The sequence below is a fragment of the Leishmania martiniquensis genome, chromosome 27 (assembly GCF_017916325.1).
Source record: "Leishmania martiniquensis isolate LSCM1 chromosome 27, whole genome shotgun sequence".
In the NCBI taxonomy this organism is placed as follows: domain Eukaryota; phylum Euglenozoa; class Kinetoplastea; order Trypanosomatida; family Trypanosomatidae; genus Leishmania; species Leishmania martiniquensis.
In genome coordinates this window covers 918,413-936,113 of record NC_090162.1, presented here as the reverse complement: position 1 = coordinate 936,113, position 17,701 = coordinate 918,413, and the positions used below count along the sequence as shown (strand labels likewise).

The 17,701-nt window shown below is 62.3% G+C and overlaps 4 protein-coding genes across 4 annotated transcripts; all 4 read left to right on the top strand.

The window, feature by feature from the left end:
* Positions 1–545: 545 nt before the first annotated feature.
* LSCM1_03568 (uncharacterized protein) lies at positions 546–707 on the top strand (the record flags this gene model as incomplete). Its single annotated transcript, XM_067321103.1, has 1 exon — positions 546–707. The coding sequence occupies one exon, from the start codon at positions 546–548 to the stop codon at positions 705–707; it is 162 nt and encodes a 53-aa protein (XP_067177713.1).
* Positions 708–3,701: 2,994 nt separating this feature from the next.
* LSCM1_03567 (uncharacterized protein) lies at positions 3,702–6,536 on the top strand (the record flags this gene model as incomplete). The annotated part of the gene is made up of 1 exon (XM_067321102.1): positions 3,702–6,536. The coding sequence occupies one exon, from the start codon at positions 3,702–3,704 to the stop codon at positions 6,534–6,536; it is 2,835 nt and encodes a 944-aa protein (XP_067177712.1).
* Positions 6,537–7,976: 1,440 nt separating this feature from the next.
* LSCM1_03566 (uncharacterized protein) lies at positions 7,977–13,538 on the top strand (the record flags this gene model as incomplete). The annotated part of the gene is made up of 1 exon (XM_067321101.1): positions 7,977–13,538. The coding sequence occupies one exon, from the start codon at positions 7,977–7,979 to the stop codon at positions 13,536–13,538; it is 5,562 nt and encodes a 1,853-aa protein (XP_067177711.1).
* A 1,885-nt stretch (positions 13,539–15,423) lies between these two features.
* On the top strand, positions 15,424–16,431 carry LSCM1_03565 (uncharacterized protein; the record flags this gene model as incomplete). The annotated part of the gene is made up of 1 exon (XM_067321100.1): positions 15,424–16,431. One exon carries the CDS (start codon positions 15,424–15,426, stop codon positions 16,429–16,431), a length of 1,008 nt encoding a protein of 335 aa, XP_067177710.1.
* Positions 16,432–17,701: the final 1,270 nt, after the last annotated feature.

Sequence of the window (17,701 nt, the reverse complement as noted above, 5' to 3'; positions counted from 1 at the left end):
TCCCCCTCTCTCTGTGTGTGTGTGGAGGGGGGAGGTGGGGAAGGGGCGCGGCCGTTGCGGCTTCAAATAGGAAAAGAAAGCAAAGGTGACGAAGCTGCCCATTCTTTCGCTGCGCTCCGACATTTTCGTCTCTCAGCTACCCCGCTGAGCCACTCTCCCTCTCCCTCCTCCAAGGTGCGGCGTGCGAGCCACTTGCCTGTCCCATGAAGAACGTGTTTGCATGCGCCTATGGCCGCGGCGGGTGCCATCCAAGCGTCTCCGCCGACGTTCTCTTCATCGCTGCATCTCCTCCCCCCTCCCCATATGACCTTGTCTTGGAGCGGGACTCTGCCGCACGGTCACACACCCTCAAGAAGACACACGCTCCCTCCGTCCCTCCCCCTTCCTCCTTCCTTGAGGCGCGGGTACGGCAGGATTCCTTATATTTACCCTTCTTGTCTCTTCGGTTCGCGCCATCATCGCCGATACGGCCTCCATCTCCTCTGCCAGCGAACTGCTCTCCCTCGAGCGCAATTCATTGGCCGCCTCTTCAACAGCTGACAAAGATGAAGTGGGTGTCATACCAGTCCCACATGTATAGGTATGGACTTGTGTTCATGTGCGCCGCATCGTTACTGGCGCTCGTGAGCGATGGTGGTAGCAGCAAGGAGCATTGGGACTGGATGCGCCAGCAGTACGACCTGCGGCAGGCAAAGAAGATTCAGTAGAGGGAAAACAGAGGAGCCCCGATAGAACGGAGGACAGGGTGGGCGGTGGGGAAGCACATAGAGGGAAAGGGGGAGGCGAGCGAGGGAATAGTGTGGAACGGCGGATCAAGCAGGGACTGGCGCGGTTCTGGGAGGGGAAAGGGAAGCAGATGGAGTCCTCCTGCGCTGGAGCACTTCGCCTGCCTTCACCTGTCCCCGTGCGGTCTCTCTCTCTTCCTGGTATCGGATTTTTTTTCCCGTTTCTCCTCGACCTTTGCGAAATGCGGCACACATGGGCACATGGACGTGTGATGCAACAAGGACGTATTCGCACACGCCACACAACATCACCGTCCCTCTCCTGCGTTGAGCCTTTCCCATCATCGCCCCCCCTTCGTTCCTTCGCGTGCGTGTCGGTCGAGGTAGCGGCGCTATTGTTGTCTTCGCAATCGCTCTCTTCGATCTTCGTCTCTCTCTCTGTTGCTTGCTTGCTCGAGTCACTTGACCACCTCGACGAGAGCATCTTCGTGCAGAGAAACGAGGAGGCTCACGACAGGTGAAGGCTACTCTAGGCGTGCTGTCATTCCAACGGGACAGCGGCGTGAACCCGGACAGCGAGAATATGCGTTGGCGCGAAAGAGAGAAGTGCTCTCACCATCACTGAATCGTCGACCCTCCCCCTTCTCTCAACGCTCACGAGAGCCATTCACGCAGACATACGCGCACATATACGTGCGCTCTCTGCCCCTCTGCACACGTGCGCCTGTGAGGGCACTCCATTGAGCGTATGCTGACGAGCGAGAGAAGGGGCATCGCGATGGGGGTGAGTTCAGTGCTCAGTGCACCCTTCTTTCTTCACGCCATTCCCATGCCTCCGACTCTTCACGCCCGTCTCCTCCTCCTCCTCCCTGCTCTTCTTGTCCTTGTACCTCGCTGCCCTTCACGCGTGATGGCCAATGTCTCGAACGCTCACGATCACCTCATACGCCATGCACATCCACGCTTATGCAGGATAGCCTCCAAGGCGAGAAGCTCACGCGTTCGCATCCCCTCCCCCTGCCCACTGAGCACACACACACACACAAAAAGGCGTTGCCAACAATATAAAGGTCACAAAGCGGTAAAGTGTTTGGCACGAATCGGCTCTCTCTCTCTCCCTCTCTGTCTCCGTGTACGTTTTCACCGCCGTCACGCCTCTCTTTCCTCGTCCACGCTCTGCGCTGTTCATTTCCGCGCTCTCTCTCTCTGGCGCTGTACGCACCCCAACACCAACCAGCGCTTGTGTGGGTCGACGCGCCAGCACGCGCGAGTTCACTGCGCTCGCACCTACGCAGCCTTCAGGAGGAGGCAACATCAAAGCACTGATCACGCAACATTTTTTTTTCTCGATACGCCTTGTGCCAATTGACGCCGATCGCTTCGTCCGTCGAGGAGCTCGTATTCCACTAACGGGAGGCGGATCCATCAACTTAGCCTACCCCCTCCTTCCCCCCTTCTTCACCCCCTCCTCCCCAACGCACACCCGCTAGCGTGCGCCTGTCCTCGCGGCCGTGCATGCGTATGTGACGGGTGATTGCATGCATCGTATGCGTATCCCCGTGGATGCGTGCTAGCGCGTAGCACATCGATTCCCAGCAGCAACGGCGACGGTAGGCGGCCGCAACAGCAAAGGCGCGAGCCGTCTTGAAGGCGGCGTGGTGGAAGAAGCGAGGGGGAGAGCGGGTGGACCGGCGGGTCAGTGAGGGCCCGCGATACGAAGATCGATCTCTCTGCACACATATACCCTCCCCACCTCCTTCCCGAAACACAGCGCGGGCCCTTACGTCTCTGTTCCTATCATCGTCTCATGGCAAACGTCGCCCCGCTTCGCTTTTTTTTCCTTTGTTAAGGATCGGTGTGAGCTCGGCTGTCTCGCGAATCCTTCCCTCCTCCTTCCACTCCCCGCCCCCCTTTTTTCACCGCTTTACTGCACTCTCTGTCCAAGTTGTAAAGCATTCCCCTTTCCCCCCTTCTTCACAACGCCCGTGTGGACGGCGCAGACACCCCGCAACGCCCACACACCCGGCTCCCTCCCACCCTCCGCGCACGAAACGTTTAGGTATATATCTTTGCATCGATATACCGGGGCCTTTTCCTGAGCTGCTTTCATCTATTCATGCATTGACTCTCGTGGTCGCTCTTTCTCTCTCGTGCGCGCGCACTTGACAACGAGTGCACTGCTTGTCGGCCCCGGGCCATCCATCAGCTGCTCTTCCCCTCTTCTCTCTCCTCCTCCCCTTCTCACCTCCTCTCTGCCCTGCTGCCTTCCTCTCCTTCCCTTTCTTCACGCCCCCCTCTCTCCTGAAGTTGCATGTCAGTAGTGCCCTCCCTTCCTTTCTCCTACCCCGTTGTTGTCTCTCTCTCTCTGCATACGCTGTGTGTCTGCGCGCACGTATGCTTATGTATGTATGTTGCAGCCTTCTGTTGTTCGTGGGGTTCCGGTGACTGGCGAACTCGCTGGTGCGCGGGGGCGCATCCGTTGCACATACTGTACAATCACGGGTCATTCATCAGCTTCTGCAGGTGTCGCACCTCCTCCTCCACCCTCGTGTCTGCGGACCTGTTCTCTTCCTCTCTTTCTTCCTCTCTCTCTCCCTCTGCGTCTCTTCATCTCCCTTTCCGCCTGTCTGTCTGTCCTTCCTTCCCTCCTTTGTCCACCGTGCAGCGCACGCCTCCCCTCCCCCCCCCACACACACACTGCCGTCACCATCACCGTCACCGCTCGCCGTCCCCTCCACGCAGTGCTGGCGGTGCGATTCCCTTCTGGTGTCTGCTAAGCGGATTGCTCAAAGCTCTTCTCTTCTCTCTGCATTCGTCCCAAGTGTGCGCCTTCACCTTCGCGGTGACCGACGTACTTCACTTACCCCCCGTCTGCTCTCTAACACTGCCACGGCATTGACTTGAGTGACGAGGCAGACATCGTGGCTCTTGTGCCGTCTGTAGCAGCGTCTTTTTCTGCCAGGGACCTCGGCAAGTATGAGGGCGGCGCGGGAAGAGCCGCGGCGGCTCCTAGTGAAGGTCGCAGAGGACGCTCGCGGACAGCAACAGCAAGCCGCCTCGGGGTCTGTGCACCCGGTGACGTCGCCTCTCCTGTTACTCCCAAATCGCGAGGTGGTGTGGCTAGGGAACTGCAGAGAGGACGAACTTCCCCATTCCCACAGCTCCCGGGAGTTGGACTTGACGCCGCTCGCTGAGAGCGGCGAGGACGACCGGGACGGCCGCGGCGGCAAGTGGGATAGTGGCAGCACTTTTGTCACCTCCATGCAGGCGTCCTTGCGTGCACCGACATACCACGAGACTACTGACATCGCTACCGATCGCACGGGGAGCACCCGCAGCGGCCCTCACTCGCATCGCGGGGACGCGCCAAAGGAGCGCGAGAGGGGCTTGTCCGGTGCGGACACAGTTGAGACCCCCGCAGCGGGCATGACGCCACCTTCCTCAGCCTCTTTCTGGTTCGCTTCGTTCTCCTGCGATCTGCCGAATACGAGGGGATGCCCCCCTGCGCTGGTGAGATGCGGGGGCGACACCGCACGACGACGCTTTCGCAAGTGCGTACAACACGCTGATCCCGCGCACGCTGATTGCGGTCGCTGCACGGGGCCGACGACATCTACCGCCATGCCGACGGCGGCGCCGTCTAACGGCCATCCCTGCTTTCCCGATGCGTGGTGCTTCGAGGGCCGCGACGCCATGCTCACTAATGACACGGAAGGCGACCGCTCCCTGTGTCTCCGCCGCCGTCGATGCCGCGGCTCCAGCAGTTGCAGCCCACGCGATTACTGGACTATGAGGCCACGCCTTTGCGGCGTTAACGAGGCCCTGCTACAGAATGCATCAGCATCCAGCAAGCCCCTCTCGTCCCGCCAGGTACTCTCTGCCTTTTCGCTGTGGGACGCCCCTCTGCGCCTGGAACTGCACGGCAACAGCGCTGGCGGCACATACATGGTGCGACTCGCAAGGCTGTCGTCCTCGCCGACGGCACCGACTTCTGCGACGAACGTCAGTGGCGACGGTGATGCGATTGTGGCCATCTTCAAGCCCTGTGACGAGGAAATCGGTCAGGTTGGCAACCCGCACGCCAATTGTGAAAGCGATCGCACGGAAACATTTGCCCCTGGCAGTGGCAGCCCCCGTGAGGTGCTCGCCTACCTCCTCGATCACGGACACAACGCTGGTGTGCCGCCGACGCTGGAGGTGATATCGACGTACTGGCCCAAAGCCTATACGACAAGAGTTGACGACGCCGGTGATGGTGGTGCTGCCGCCGACTCACCTATGTGCGCGCTAGACGCGGCGGCAGGCGGTGGTGCTGCGCCTGCGAGCGGGGGCCTTCATGGCCAATGCGTAGATGAGAAAGACCGTCGCGGTACCGGTGCCATCGATGATCGCCACATGGCCGCTCGGGCGGTAGCAAACGTGCACGCGCAGATCGGCAGCCTGCAGCTGTTCATACCGGACTGTAAGGAAGCTGCAGACGTTCTTCCGGGACACTTCGACGTCGACGAGGTGCACGCGCTTGCCATCTTCGACATCCGCACCCTCAACGGCGACCGACACGGGGGCAACGTACTTGTGCGCAACTATCACCGTCGCCGAGACGGCCGTCGGGTCAGCATGGCTCGTCGCCCTCGGTGCGCCACTCTAGCTAGCACCACGGCGGGTGACAGGATGGCATTGTCGCCCGCCGTGCCTTCGACAGCGGTCGGACCACCTGCCGAGGTGCCCGCAACCGGTAGCGATGTCAAGGATGACGCTCCTCAGTTGATCCCCATTGACCACAGTTACATCTGCCCATCAGGCTACGCTGATCCGGACTACGAGTGGCTGTCGTGGCCACAGTCTAAGAAGCCCTTCTCGAAGCGCAATCTAGCTTACATCGCTGCCCTCGATGCAGTGGAAGATGCGCAGCTGGTGCGAACGGCGCTCCTCGCACACAGCAGCGCTGGCAGCCTCAGCGTGTCGACTCCGCCAGTAGAAGCTGGCTTTTATGACGTGGAGGCGGAGGAGAGACAGCCAGAAGCTGCGCTGACGTCTCGGACGCACAGTGGTCTTCAGCGTGCCCGAGCAGCTGCGCAAAAGTCTGCAATTCTGTGCCCTGCGAGTGCATCACTCGCGACGCGGCACACTCCGCAGCATCACTGCAACCAGTGCAACCGCTGCACTGCCGCTGCGCAGTTAGGCGAGCACGCCGTGTTCTCGCCTCTGCAGACGGTGCCGACCGAAGAAGAGGTGGCGCCGAGAACGGGCTCCGTGGCAGTGCTCTTCGCGCTCACGGCTCCAATTGCACAGAAACCCATCGGCGCGAGTGCTGGAGACGTTGCCGCCTGCCCGGCTCCGCATGTGAGGGCTTGGCGTACAGTGACTGGGGACCTGAGAAAATTCAGCGGAATGGATGGCTTCAACGAACAGGAAAGCAGCGGCAGCGCCGCTGCTTTCTGTGCTGGTGCTGTGGCGTCTGCGTGGTCGCTCTCGTCATCGCCGTCTTCCTCCAACGCATCCTTTCCAGCGTCGCATGCGGAATCAAGCAGGCGTGTCTCTGCTCCTGTTGCACACGACAGGGACGCGGCGAACACGGCGGCAGATGTGATTCGGTGCACCACGCGCCTGCTGCAGATCGCCGCCCTTGAGTTTCACATGACGGCGTATGAAATCGGAAGTCTCTGCCGGCGTCCTCGTGTTACACAGGCATCCCTGCTGGAGGAGGTCCTCGAGGAGTCGAAGGACGAATTGACGTGGGAGCCGGTCTGGCGGAGGTTCGATGATAACATTCGACAGCGGCTCGCTCGCCGCAGGAGGTCTGCTCCGTAAGCACGCGGAGCCCTTCGAGCCACGTGTGCGCACATGCCCGCTCGCCACCACCGCCGACTCCCTCCCGCTGCTCCTTGTTCCTGTTCGTTTATTTGGTTCTCTTCCGTGAAGCGGCGCGTGGGGCGGGGCCCGGATGTTGGTGGGGACGCAATGCAAACACGCGCCCACAGGCGGCGGGTGGGGGTCACCCGCGCGCATCCCGCTCCGTACGAGCTCCCACTCCAGGCCCCGTACGCCGGTCCTCTTCTTCCCTGCCGCCGCCGCCCCCCATCACCTCGTGTTTGCCACAGCCGGGGCAGCCGCTTATGTATCTGCCTCAGCGCCATATCGTTTTCTTCCCTCGACGCCCCCCGTCTCCCTTTCCTCCTCCCCTTCCTGTGTAACGTTGGCCCTTTTTTGCTGCTCTGCGCAGTCGCTTGCGCCCCCTTCCCCCCTCCCCACCGCCTCTTTCCCATGAAAACATGATGCCTCTTCTGTTGCGTTCGTTTTTTTTTTGCCTCGTGCGCCCCTTCGAGCGAGCAGCGAATTCTTTCAGCGCCACTCCTTACTGCTTTGCCCCACCCGACGGAGTGCGAGAAGAGAGGAGGGGGAGAACGAGGGGTGAGGACGGCACGCTCGGCAATGCTCACCGTTGATTCACGCGTTCGTCATCTTCGACACTTGCGAAGAGCGCAGCAAATCACTTGCCGCGTGCCGTTATGCATGTGCGCGTGCGACTGTACGTCATCTCGCTCCATGCCCCGCCTCTCTTCTCCTCTCCTTGAGCAGCCTTTTCTGCATACGCCCCCTTCTCCCCATCCCCGCCAGTGCCGGACAGCCGCCCCCTCTCTCCTCTCTCTGTCGGTGACAGGGCCCAGCAGCCACGGTGTGTGGGGAGGCGAGAGCGACGCATCGCTACGGATGCCGGGGAAAGAGAGGGGGGAAGGTGCGTGCGTGTGTGGAGAGGAGGCAGAGGAGGAAGGGGGAGGAGGACACGTGGCGAGCCAGCACTCTCGTGGATACTAAAGCGGAAGAAAAGAAATGACGCAGAAGCGTGCCGAAGGACCACCTCGAGCCATGCAGCTTGAGGCGAGTGGCTCGATCGCACAGCGCCCTCCCTAGGGAATCATCTGACTCTGCATGTGCGGCGGGCGATGGGGGCTATTCCTACTCTCTCCGAGCCATTTTTCTGTCGCGCCGGTGAAGGAACAGAAGTGCGCGCGCTCGTGTATGAATGCTTCATGGCAGGTCTCTCTCCCCCACTTTTTGCGTCCATCACTCGCAGCCCCCCTCCCTCCCTCCCCTTCTGCGGTGTGTGTGTGTGTGCGGAGCCGCATCTTCACGTCGCCGCCATCAGCACCACCGCTCCAGCAAAGGATCTGCTCGCCCTCTTGTGAGTCGTGGCTGCCTGCATAGCCTCCCTTGCCGTTGTATTTACTCTTGGGATTTCTGACTGCCCTGATGCCCACCACAGAGGCCACGCGGTCTTCGGGGCGACACACTGTCCTAAAGCATGAGGTGCTGGCTGCCCAGACACTCGCAGGTGCCACCCCTGCATCAGGAACAACAGCAGCCCCGGGCTCTGAGGCCGCCATCCACACTGCCCTGCTCCCTGACCATGGTGGTGTGTCGCCGCAAGGTTACAGCTCTTCTTGCTTCACGTGCAAGTCTGTCTCTTCGGTACCGGGCCCGCACTCCGCCCGCACTTGCACCGCTGACTCGAGCGTCGATGTCGCCCACAATAGGTCACCGGCTGCTGCTGCCGCAGCCGTTTCCGCTGCAACCTTGCGTGGGCTGCGAGGGCAGCTGAACGAAGGAGCCGCCGACCGCGCGCCACATCCCTCCGCAGCGCTGCAGATGAGCGCAAGAGGGCACAACAGCATGGCGCGGCTACTGCTGTTGAGCTGCAGCGAACGGTCGCTTCTCGCGCACGCAGCTATGGCGGCCTCGACCAGGAAGGCGACGCCTTCTGCATCAGCTGCTGATGTCGGTGCAGCAAGGGAGTCGGTGCAAGTGACGGGGGATGCATCGCTGCGCAAGGCGTGGGCAGCAAATTTCACCAACACGGCAACTGTGCGCAATGCGGTCAGTACGAGTACCGAGGCCTACACCGCCTTTGAGGAGGAGCTTGTGCGGGAGGTGAACGAGCTGCGGCGTGCGCCGGCAGCTTACGCGGCCATTGTGGAGCGAGAGGTCACGATCGGTGCACCCTACGTCCAGGAGGATGACCTCTATTTCTGCGACGAGAGCGCTGCCGAGAACGCTGCCACCGAGCTGCGCCGCCAGCTGGAGGAGCAATACTGTCTTGCGCGAGTCGAGGCGGCATCCGCGACTGGCGCCGCCGGCTCTCGTGGCTCGGCGCACGTCGTGTCGCCGAAGACGGGCTTGCAGACCGGTCACGAGAAGCGCAAGGGCAAAAAAGGCTTCGCCAGCTCCCCCTCGGTGCCAGCGCTGTCCACGGGTTCCAGTTCGGGCAGCGCCGCGCCACGGCGCATCAGTCGAGCGTCGCCAGCGTCTGAGCGTCAGAGCACACACAAAGCCGGCTTGCACGGCAGCAGTGGACTGCCGTCACGGTGGGAGACGGTGTCGCCCGAACTTCCTGGCGGGGGAGTGACAGTGGCGGGCACGTCCGCGGTGAGCATGACCCCATCAACGCTGCGCAGCAACGGGCTCCATGAGCTGACCCTCTCTCAGTTACGTCACCAATTTCGCTGTCAGCAGCGCTACCGCGCCGCCCTCGAAGTTGCGCTGCGTGACATGCGACTCGCTCAGCAGCAGGCGGAGGCGGCACAGCAGGCGGCATGGGCCTCCGAGGACGAAAGAGCGCTGAAAAAGGGCCGCCGATTCTTGACGCCGAACACGCTCGGCCAAAACATGAACCCCTCCCCGGCGACGTTGTATGGCAACAACGCAACCGAGTCGAGCGTGTCGGCGGTGGTGCCGCACGGCAACAAGAAGCTGAGCTACTCCAGCACCACCAGCTTACTGGCTCACGGGGGCGGCACTTCGGACGACCCCCTTGTGCAGCGCCGTAACGAGGACCTGGCGCAGCTGCGCAGCGTGCACGAGGCACGCATTCAGCACATGGCAAAGGAGCTCTGCGACGTTTGCAACGCCTGCCAGCGGAGTCTTGCTGCCGCCAATCTTGTGCTGGACGCGGTGCGTGTGCTGCGAGAGGCACAGCCAGCCCCTCTCGTGCAGCACCACCGAGGCCTTTCGTTGGCCGCTCGCGATACAGCTGAAACCTACTACGGCGACGAGGAGCGGGTGGCAGCGCTGCAGGACCTGTTCGCGGTGTCGCGTGCCACGCTGGTGAGGCTGGCTGAGTACATGAGTGCAGCCACGACACCTCTGTCAACTTTAGAGCAGCTTTCGCGCCGCCTAGGGGAGCGCCAAGGAGAAGAAGCAAGGGCGAAGGTCACGAACTCTAGCGCATTGCACGGGATGCGCAATCGCATGGACGTGGACGAAGGCTCGGCTCGCGAGCCGAGCGGGACGGAGGCGGTGCCGTCGTGGGTGCTGCCGTTGCTGTCGGAGGAGGCCTCGCTTCTCGCCAGCGTTACGAAGAATGCATGCGCGACGTATGGCTACATCTCTGGCGAGGTGCGCGGGCTTCACCTACAGGCAGGGCCTGGCAGCCCACGCTCCCTGCTACTGCAGATGATTGTCGGCTCGCTGACCCCGGTGCTGGGCTTCTCGAACCACAGCTTACCGCAGAGCAGCGACCACGCAGCGCGGAGGACATCGGCGCCCTCGATGGCGCATAGCATCAATGTAACACAGTGCTACGCAGGAGTGCGCATCGAAGGCCGCGTGTACGCGGCAGCCGATGCGCCTGCCGGCACCAGTGACACGGCGGAGCGTGCACGCGCGTCGCAGCTCCGCGCGGCGCCATCGCAGCGGGGGATGGGGGAGCGTGAAGGCGCCAATGAGGCGCTGGCTGTGTGGTCGGGCAAAGAAGGTGCGCCGTTCGAGGCGACTGAATACAAGAGTAGCAGCGGTGGCAATGGCGCCACCACGGCCACGTCTCACGCGCAGCGAGCGGCTGCGGCTGCGGCGCAGCGGCTGTGGCCCCTTCTGTGGGCCGGCGCCTATACGATCGGGTGCGGCTGGCAGCAGGTGAGTGGCTGGCGTCGTGTACCGACCTTTGCGGAAGCGTGCGAAGAGCGGCAGGTGGCATCTTATGCCTCCTCCTGCACCGCTAGCAGTCGGGGCATGCAGCCCCCCTTCGCGGAGAAATCACACGCTGCCATCTGCACGACGCTACTGTTTGCGTCCGGCTTCGAAGAGTACGAAGTGGTGCGTGGGTGCCGCCACATGAGTCCGGCAGCGGCGCGGCGCGTTGTGCGGAGCACGCCGGCCGCGATGCACGACGGCGGCCCACAGAGCACCAGCCACAGCGTCAGTATTGCGGACGCAGTCGAGGCGCGTCGCGCCGCAGTGGACGTGCACTCGACCCTCGGTGTCACACTGCTGACGCCCACCATGCACCCCATGCACATACACGCCAGTGATTCATCGTGCCGCATTGTTTGCGTGGCTGTGCGTGTGCCGCTCACCTCACCAGACTCGTCCGTTACGCACAGCCCCATGTGCGCTGTTGAGGATGAACGCATGCGCAGCGACGGCCGTCATGATCCCTCGATCCGCATTGTGGCTCAAGTAACGCGTCAGTACGAGCCGACTCCACCTCACCCGACCACGAGCGCGGCCGAGGTTCTGTCCCAGCGAAGTCCTGTGGACCCGTCTGTTTGGCTTGTGCTGGTGGACACGGCAGCTGCCTTTCAGCGTCACGCCGTTGCATCGACCGGGAGTGGTGGTGCCGCGCTGAACGAAGATGGGCTGCGCGATGCAGGCGCGCTGACAGTGCCCGCTGCCGGCGCCGCCGTGCCGCTCTCCCTGCACCTCTACGCGAAGGACATGAACGACCCAATGGGCGAGTTCGAACACGTCGCCTTTATTCGCATGCAGCAGTACCCGAAGCCGGTCGAGGTGAACACCGGCGCTGTCGCCGTCGCCGCTTCTGGAGTGTCTTCCGCGCACACGCCCTCTGTGCTAATGGCGCCAGAGTGGCGCTACCTTCTGAATGGTCTCGCTGGCATGGCTGCCTCGCCTCTCTCAATACAGAGAGCTACAGGTCTGACCACTACCTCCCACACAGCGGCGCAGACATCTGTGCTCTCGAGGACGGCCCCCACCCCGCCGACTGCCGCGTCCACGGGGTGGGTCACGCTGCATGAGCCACTGCTCGGCAGGGATGGCGTGTTGCTCTGTCCGCTTTCAGTGGACCTCCGCGAGTCGGAGCGGAGCGGTGGCGCGCCGGAGGCGCTGCAACTCCGTCAGCAGTTAAGTGGCGACAGAGGTGGCGAGGCGGCGGCAGTCGCAGGGCGTGCGATTTGTGTAGCTGTACAGCTGCCGGCCAACTGCAATGAACGATGGCGGCATCGGCGCCTGTCGACGCTGCGACGTCTGCGCAGAAAGCTAGCAGAGGAAGTGGCGGCAGAGGGTGACGAAGAGGCAGTCGCCTCGACTGCGCAGTCGCCGACCGCTGACGGTACACCGCAAGGCCAGTCGCCGCAGTCACCCGTGGAGGCGGTCGACCAGCCACTCGCCGAAGTTGCCGGGTCATCCGATGAAGCGGGCGCAGGTGCCACGGGTGCCGCACTTGGCGACAGCGACCTGTCAGGAGGCACCGCTACAGCAGTGGCCGCTTCGGCGCCCACCTCTTTCCCTTTGCATTCATCCGCAAGCGCAGGGGGGACGGGTACAGCGGCTGGTGCGGCCGGGGAAGGCTCGTCTGCCGATGCTGAAGGTGCCCCAGGCCCCTCCAAAGGGACGGCTGCGGAGGGGGGAAAAACATGCAGCGAGGGCGAGCGCGCCGCAAAGAAGTTCAGCGCCGCAGGTAAGGCAAGCGGCGGTGGAGCCAAGTCGAGGTACGGCTCGTCGCTCGCTAGTGGCGGTCTTGCCAGCACGTCGAAGAGGAGGGCGCCGGCGGCGCGTACGGAACATGGCGGCGCCGTGGCGTCTTCGGCCACAGCTCTCTCTGCAGCCGCCACCACCGGTCCCTTTTCGGCAGCCGCACCGGCACACCGTCACCCGCTGAGCGCAAGTGTGATGCCCGAACTACCGGAGAGCGCTGCGCTGCGCGAGTACGTCGCCATGACGGAGCGTGCTGCAGCCGAGAAGCTGGTGGCGTCCAGCCGGGGCAACGTGCAGGCGTGTTTGCAACCCTCAGTGATTTCTATCCCTGCTCTTCGAGAGCTCACCGGGCGATTGCGCGCCGACTTGGACGTCCGCGAGGCGTACCTAGCGCGCGTGCAGCCCATCCTCGCTGGCGAGCGTGACCGCATAGCCGCAGAGATCACCAAAAAGAAGGGGAAGGAGCTGCTGCGCCTGCAGCACGACCACGAAGACTTGGTGTGTGCGCTGCAGCTCATAGATGGATGCGTGGTGTCCTTGAGAGAGGCGACCACGGCGGCCAGCGGTGCGCTGCGCACACGCGAGCGCACCCAGGTGCTGCGTCGCGCTCGCCTGGTGCGCATCGCTGACGAGTTGTGTATCATTGAGTCCTCGCTGCCGCTGTTCGCGCTGAAAGGCGCTAACGGCAATGCGGGAACGGCACCGTCGCTGTCGACAATACCGCAATCAGCGGCGCCGAAGGTGACGCTCCGTTTCTTCAACACCGCTGCGGTTGCTGCTGGCAGCGGCTGTAACATGGCCTTCTCTGCCGTTCGCCCTCAGCGGTGCTTGCCCGCAAGGCGGTCTGGGGTGCTAGATGGTACAAGTCATGGTGGCGTCGCCAAGCTCGCGGGGGAGGTGCCGGACGAAGTGGCGCTGGTGCGACAGCCGTCGTTTGCCCGTGGTGCCGGGTCCTCCTCGTCGCCATCGCCACAGCTCGAAGGCGGTGGAGAGATCGATAGCGCCGTGGACGTGTATGCGGTGACCTGCGCCATACCGCCGACGTTCGCCGGCTGTGCCACACTCTGCATCGACGACGAGATTGCCGCGACCTGGTTTGTTTGACGCCTCCCCCGCTGCGTGGGCCGCGCGGCCCGGGGCGAGAGGATCTGCTCCGTCCCCACGAGGCTGCTGACTGACTCGACAGCGCACCAGAGGATGGGTAGGTACGGGTACGTGTGGACGCTTATCTGTGCATCGCAGGCATGCCGCTAGACCCCATGCAATCGCGTCGCCTGCACGCGCGCGGGAGCATGTGCATGTCCGAAGTTACGTCCCTGTGTATGATGAGGCGTAGTCAGCTTGTCTCCCCTCCCCTCCCTCCCTCTCTCCTTCCCTTTTCGACATGCCGTCATCACTGGACTGCAAACACGTCATGCGTGCACGTGCTCGGCCTTGGTGACGCATCGGCCTTGGCACCGCCTCTCGCGTCGTTTTCTCTGTGTAACTTCTCTCTCTGTGTGTCTGCTCTTTCTGCTCTCCTCCCCTCTCTCCTCCCTCCCCAAGCGGAGAGAGAGCAGAGGCCATCAGCCGCCACTAAATGTAAACTATTCGATGTCGCCATCATGTCTTATTGCCTTCTCTCCCGTGCTGTTTGTTTTCTTTCTTTAGTAGGTGCGAATCTCTCCTTCTCCGCGTGTGTGTGTGCGTGCGATGGATGCACCCCCCTTACGTGTCACCTCTCTGAAGCCCTCATGTCAGACAGGCGCGAGCCGGAGAAAACGGTGCCGCATGACGCCGTGCTCTGTTGGGCGCGCGCGTATGTAGGCGGCCACGAACGCTTGCGCACCATCTGAGCGAGCCGAGGAAGGGGAGGAGGGCATCAGAGGGAAACAGGGCAACAAGTGAGCCTCCCTGTGCTGCAGCGCTTATGACCGTTTGCGGCTGTTATCGCTCGGTGACGTTGCCGCCTGCCTCTCTCTCCTCGTCCTGCCCTCTCAACGCCGCCCTTCTCATATTCGCCGCCTGTGCGTCTGTCACAGCGAGGACAATGACCGGGACGTGCTCTCTGGGCCTCGATGGAACGCCGACGCGGGTGTGTGGGGTGGGAAGGAGAGTGTGTGCGCCACTGCACAGCTGTATGAGTGGAGCCGCTTTTTTTCTTTTCACTCGCCCAAGCTAGAAGACCCCAAGGAGGCTCGCCTAGCACACGGGGGTCTCCGCACACCCGCCATGGCCATTGTCTCTGCCTGCCTCCGGACTCTCCACCCTCTGCCAGCCTCGCGTATCCGCTTCATTTGCGCTCGCACAACCCGTTTCCCCCCTCTTCCCTCCTGCCGTGTCCGCGGCACCTTCTCCTCTCTCGCTCCCCGCCTTCATTGCCGCAGCCCCCGCGTTTCTCTCTTCTCGCCCCGCGGCAGAGGTGTCAGTGTCTCCGTCTCCGCATACCTCTACTGCCCCACCCCCCATCCCAAACGTTTCTTGACCATCGTCGCCGCCGATACAGCATCCCGTCTCTCTCACTCATTACGCGCAAGTCCACCTCCGCCTCTTCCCTCTCTTGACGCTTCACACTGTTGCAGCTCTGCGCTTCCGTGTCGGTCGCTCCTCCTGCAAACGCACATGCGCCATAAGAGGAGAGCGTTGCCTACTCATACAGCGTAGCGCTGCGGCAGACTCATTGAAGCAGCCCGGGTGGGCGTCACGCGACCGCGCTTTTGTCATACCTGTGAGGATCTCCTTTGGAGGCCCTCAGCACATCGGCATCTCCCAACCTGATCTCTCCACCACACCTACGCAACACTCACCCACCCCCACACACACATACACACAGAAGCAGGAGCGTCGCCCCCCCCCCACGACCATCCTCGAGACAGCCAACGCCTGTGGTGCCTTGTGTGTGCGCCTCTCTCCCCTTCTCTTCATCAGCGTTCACCCAACTTTGTCCCTTCACCTCAGGCGCCCACTCACGTGCTGCTACCCGCGTGCGTGGTAGAATTAGTCGGACACTATGGCCACCGACACCCTTCAGGTCAAGCTGTCGCAAGACAGCCTCTTCTTCCCCTTGCCCTTCACGAACGCCACCATCGATAATGTCGTTCAGATGAAGAACACGCTTCCGGTTGTGCAAGGCGACCCAAAGGCAAACGTCATCTCGTTCAAGATCTTGAGCCGGGTGCAGTACAGGTACTCCGTTCGCCCTCCTGTCGGCTTCATTGGGGCCGGCGAGCACGTCACGGTTGTCTTCTCCTTCAACCCAGAGCATGTGAGGATGCGGAAGAACCCAGAGGAGCGCGAGCTGCCGACAGAGGCGACAAGGGATGCCATCCACGTGGACTTCGCAGTTGTCGACGCACAGTTGGCGCCGACGGCCCTAGCGCACTGGGCTCCTGGCAGCAGAGAGGCGAAGGTGTCTCGGGAGGTCATGGCCGACGCTTCGCAGTTTTGGAAGCAGATCGGCCAAGTAAAAAAGAACTCGCCAACGATGATGCGCTACAAGCTCAAGTGCATCTTCGCCGCGCGCAACAACGTACCAGACACCCTGGTGATGTGCATGAAGGAAGAGGACGACAAGGCCCAGGCGGCGGCGGACGGTGCCGGGCCGTTGCCGAAGACGCGCCCTCCGATGACATCGTCGACACAGCCGCATGGCACCACCCCGCCGGAGGGGCCGCCGCCCCGCCACTCCGAGAGCCAACGCACTACGCCGACGGCGTCGACTCCGCTCAACGATGCCGGTTACACTGCACGCACAACAGGTTCCCCAGGCATTTCTCCAGCCAGTCCCAGTGCGGCCTCCGCTGCGTCGGTGCCGTCTAGCTCCTCACCATCTTGGGCGCCAGCGCAGAGATGGGGCGCTGCCTCCGACTCGACCAATGGCACCGTCACATTGCATGAGATCGGGGTGCAGGTAATGAATTACAAGCTCTCCTACCAGGTGGCCGGCGCACTTTTGTTTGCCACGCTGCTGTGCGGCCTGTTCGATCAGTCCAACCTTCTGACGTGGCTGATTGCCTAACGCTAGCCCTGCACACACACACACACACCCGCAGGTGGGACACACTAGCCCAGCGTGGCTGTCGGCAGCGCAACCCGTGTGTGCATGTGGCCGAGGGGAGGGGGGACGGCTCGCTTCTGTGTGGGCCTGGAGCGCCCTCGCCTTCGCCCTCTTCGCTCCTCTCCGGCACACCGCACTGTCGTTGGCGTGGGCTCGGCTTCTCTTTATTTATATATTGATCAACTCGGCCGCTTTGTACCATGAGCTCGACTCTGTCCTCCATTTCTGTCGTGCCCACTCTTTTCACGCTTGACTCCCTCGCTTTCTCTACCGTGTGCGACCACTTCCCCACCCACCGCCATCTCCGCTTATCTTCTGCATCCCTTACCCCTCTTGCTTCCCTCGATGGCAACTCACACCTCCCTCGCGCACATCTGTCCCTTCGCCTCTGACTGCTGCTGCTGTCGTTGTTAGTGCGGATACCGCAGTCCTCACAGAGAGGGTCTCAGCACTTCAGCAGAGCGTCGATGGGGCAGGGAGAGAGAGAGGCCGCGACATCGGGGGTGCGTGGGTGGGTGGGAGGAGTTGAGCGATAGGAGACACCTTGCAACAGCGACACGGAAGAGCCACACCCGCGCAGTGCTTCCGTATTTCTTCGGTGCCGCACGCCCGCGTGGGTTTTGTGCATCGGTGAGTGTGCACATCCGTTTGCTGTTTGGTTTTGCCTCTCAGCGCCCTATGCAATTCGCGACAAGGCAGACGTGAAGGCACGGCAAGCCCTTTCAAGCCTCCACGTTGCGTGCCCAATGGAAGGGGCACGAAGTGGACGATGCAGCTTGCGTTAGCAACAGTGTTCCTCTGTCTTCGCTGCTGCTGCACAGCTGTCTGGAACTCCTCTAAGCTTGTCGCATTTCACCGCCCTCCGGCTCACTTGATCCTCCCTACGAAAAGCTGTACTGCAGTAAAGGGCGTGTGTGGGAGGGGGGGTGGCGGTTTCGTTATCGGCATCGCCCACCAAGCACTACACGCCCCCTCATCGCTATTGCAGGAATGATGGTGCTCAGCATGACCCCGGAACGAAGAGAGGCTGACTGGGTGTCCTCGTAGACCTCCGCCGGCTTCCTATCCATGCGTGACTTCGTTTCCACTTCCTCAGCTGCATTCGGTTGGTTGCACTATTGCGCTTCTTCATGTGTTACTTCGCTCTCCCTTCTGCTGTTACACTTTCGCTCGAATGCTCATCTGTCTGTCTCCCTCACACACACACACACACACACGAACACGCACAGCT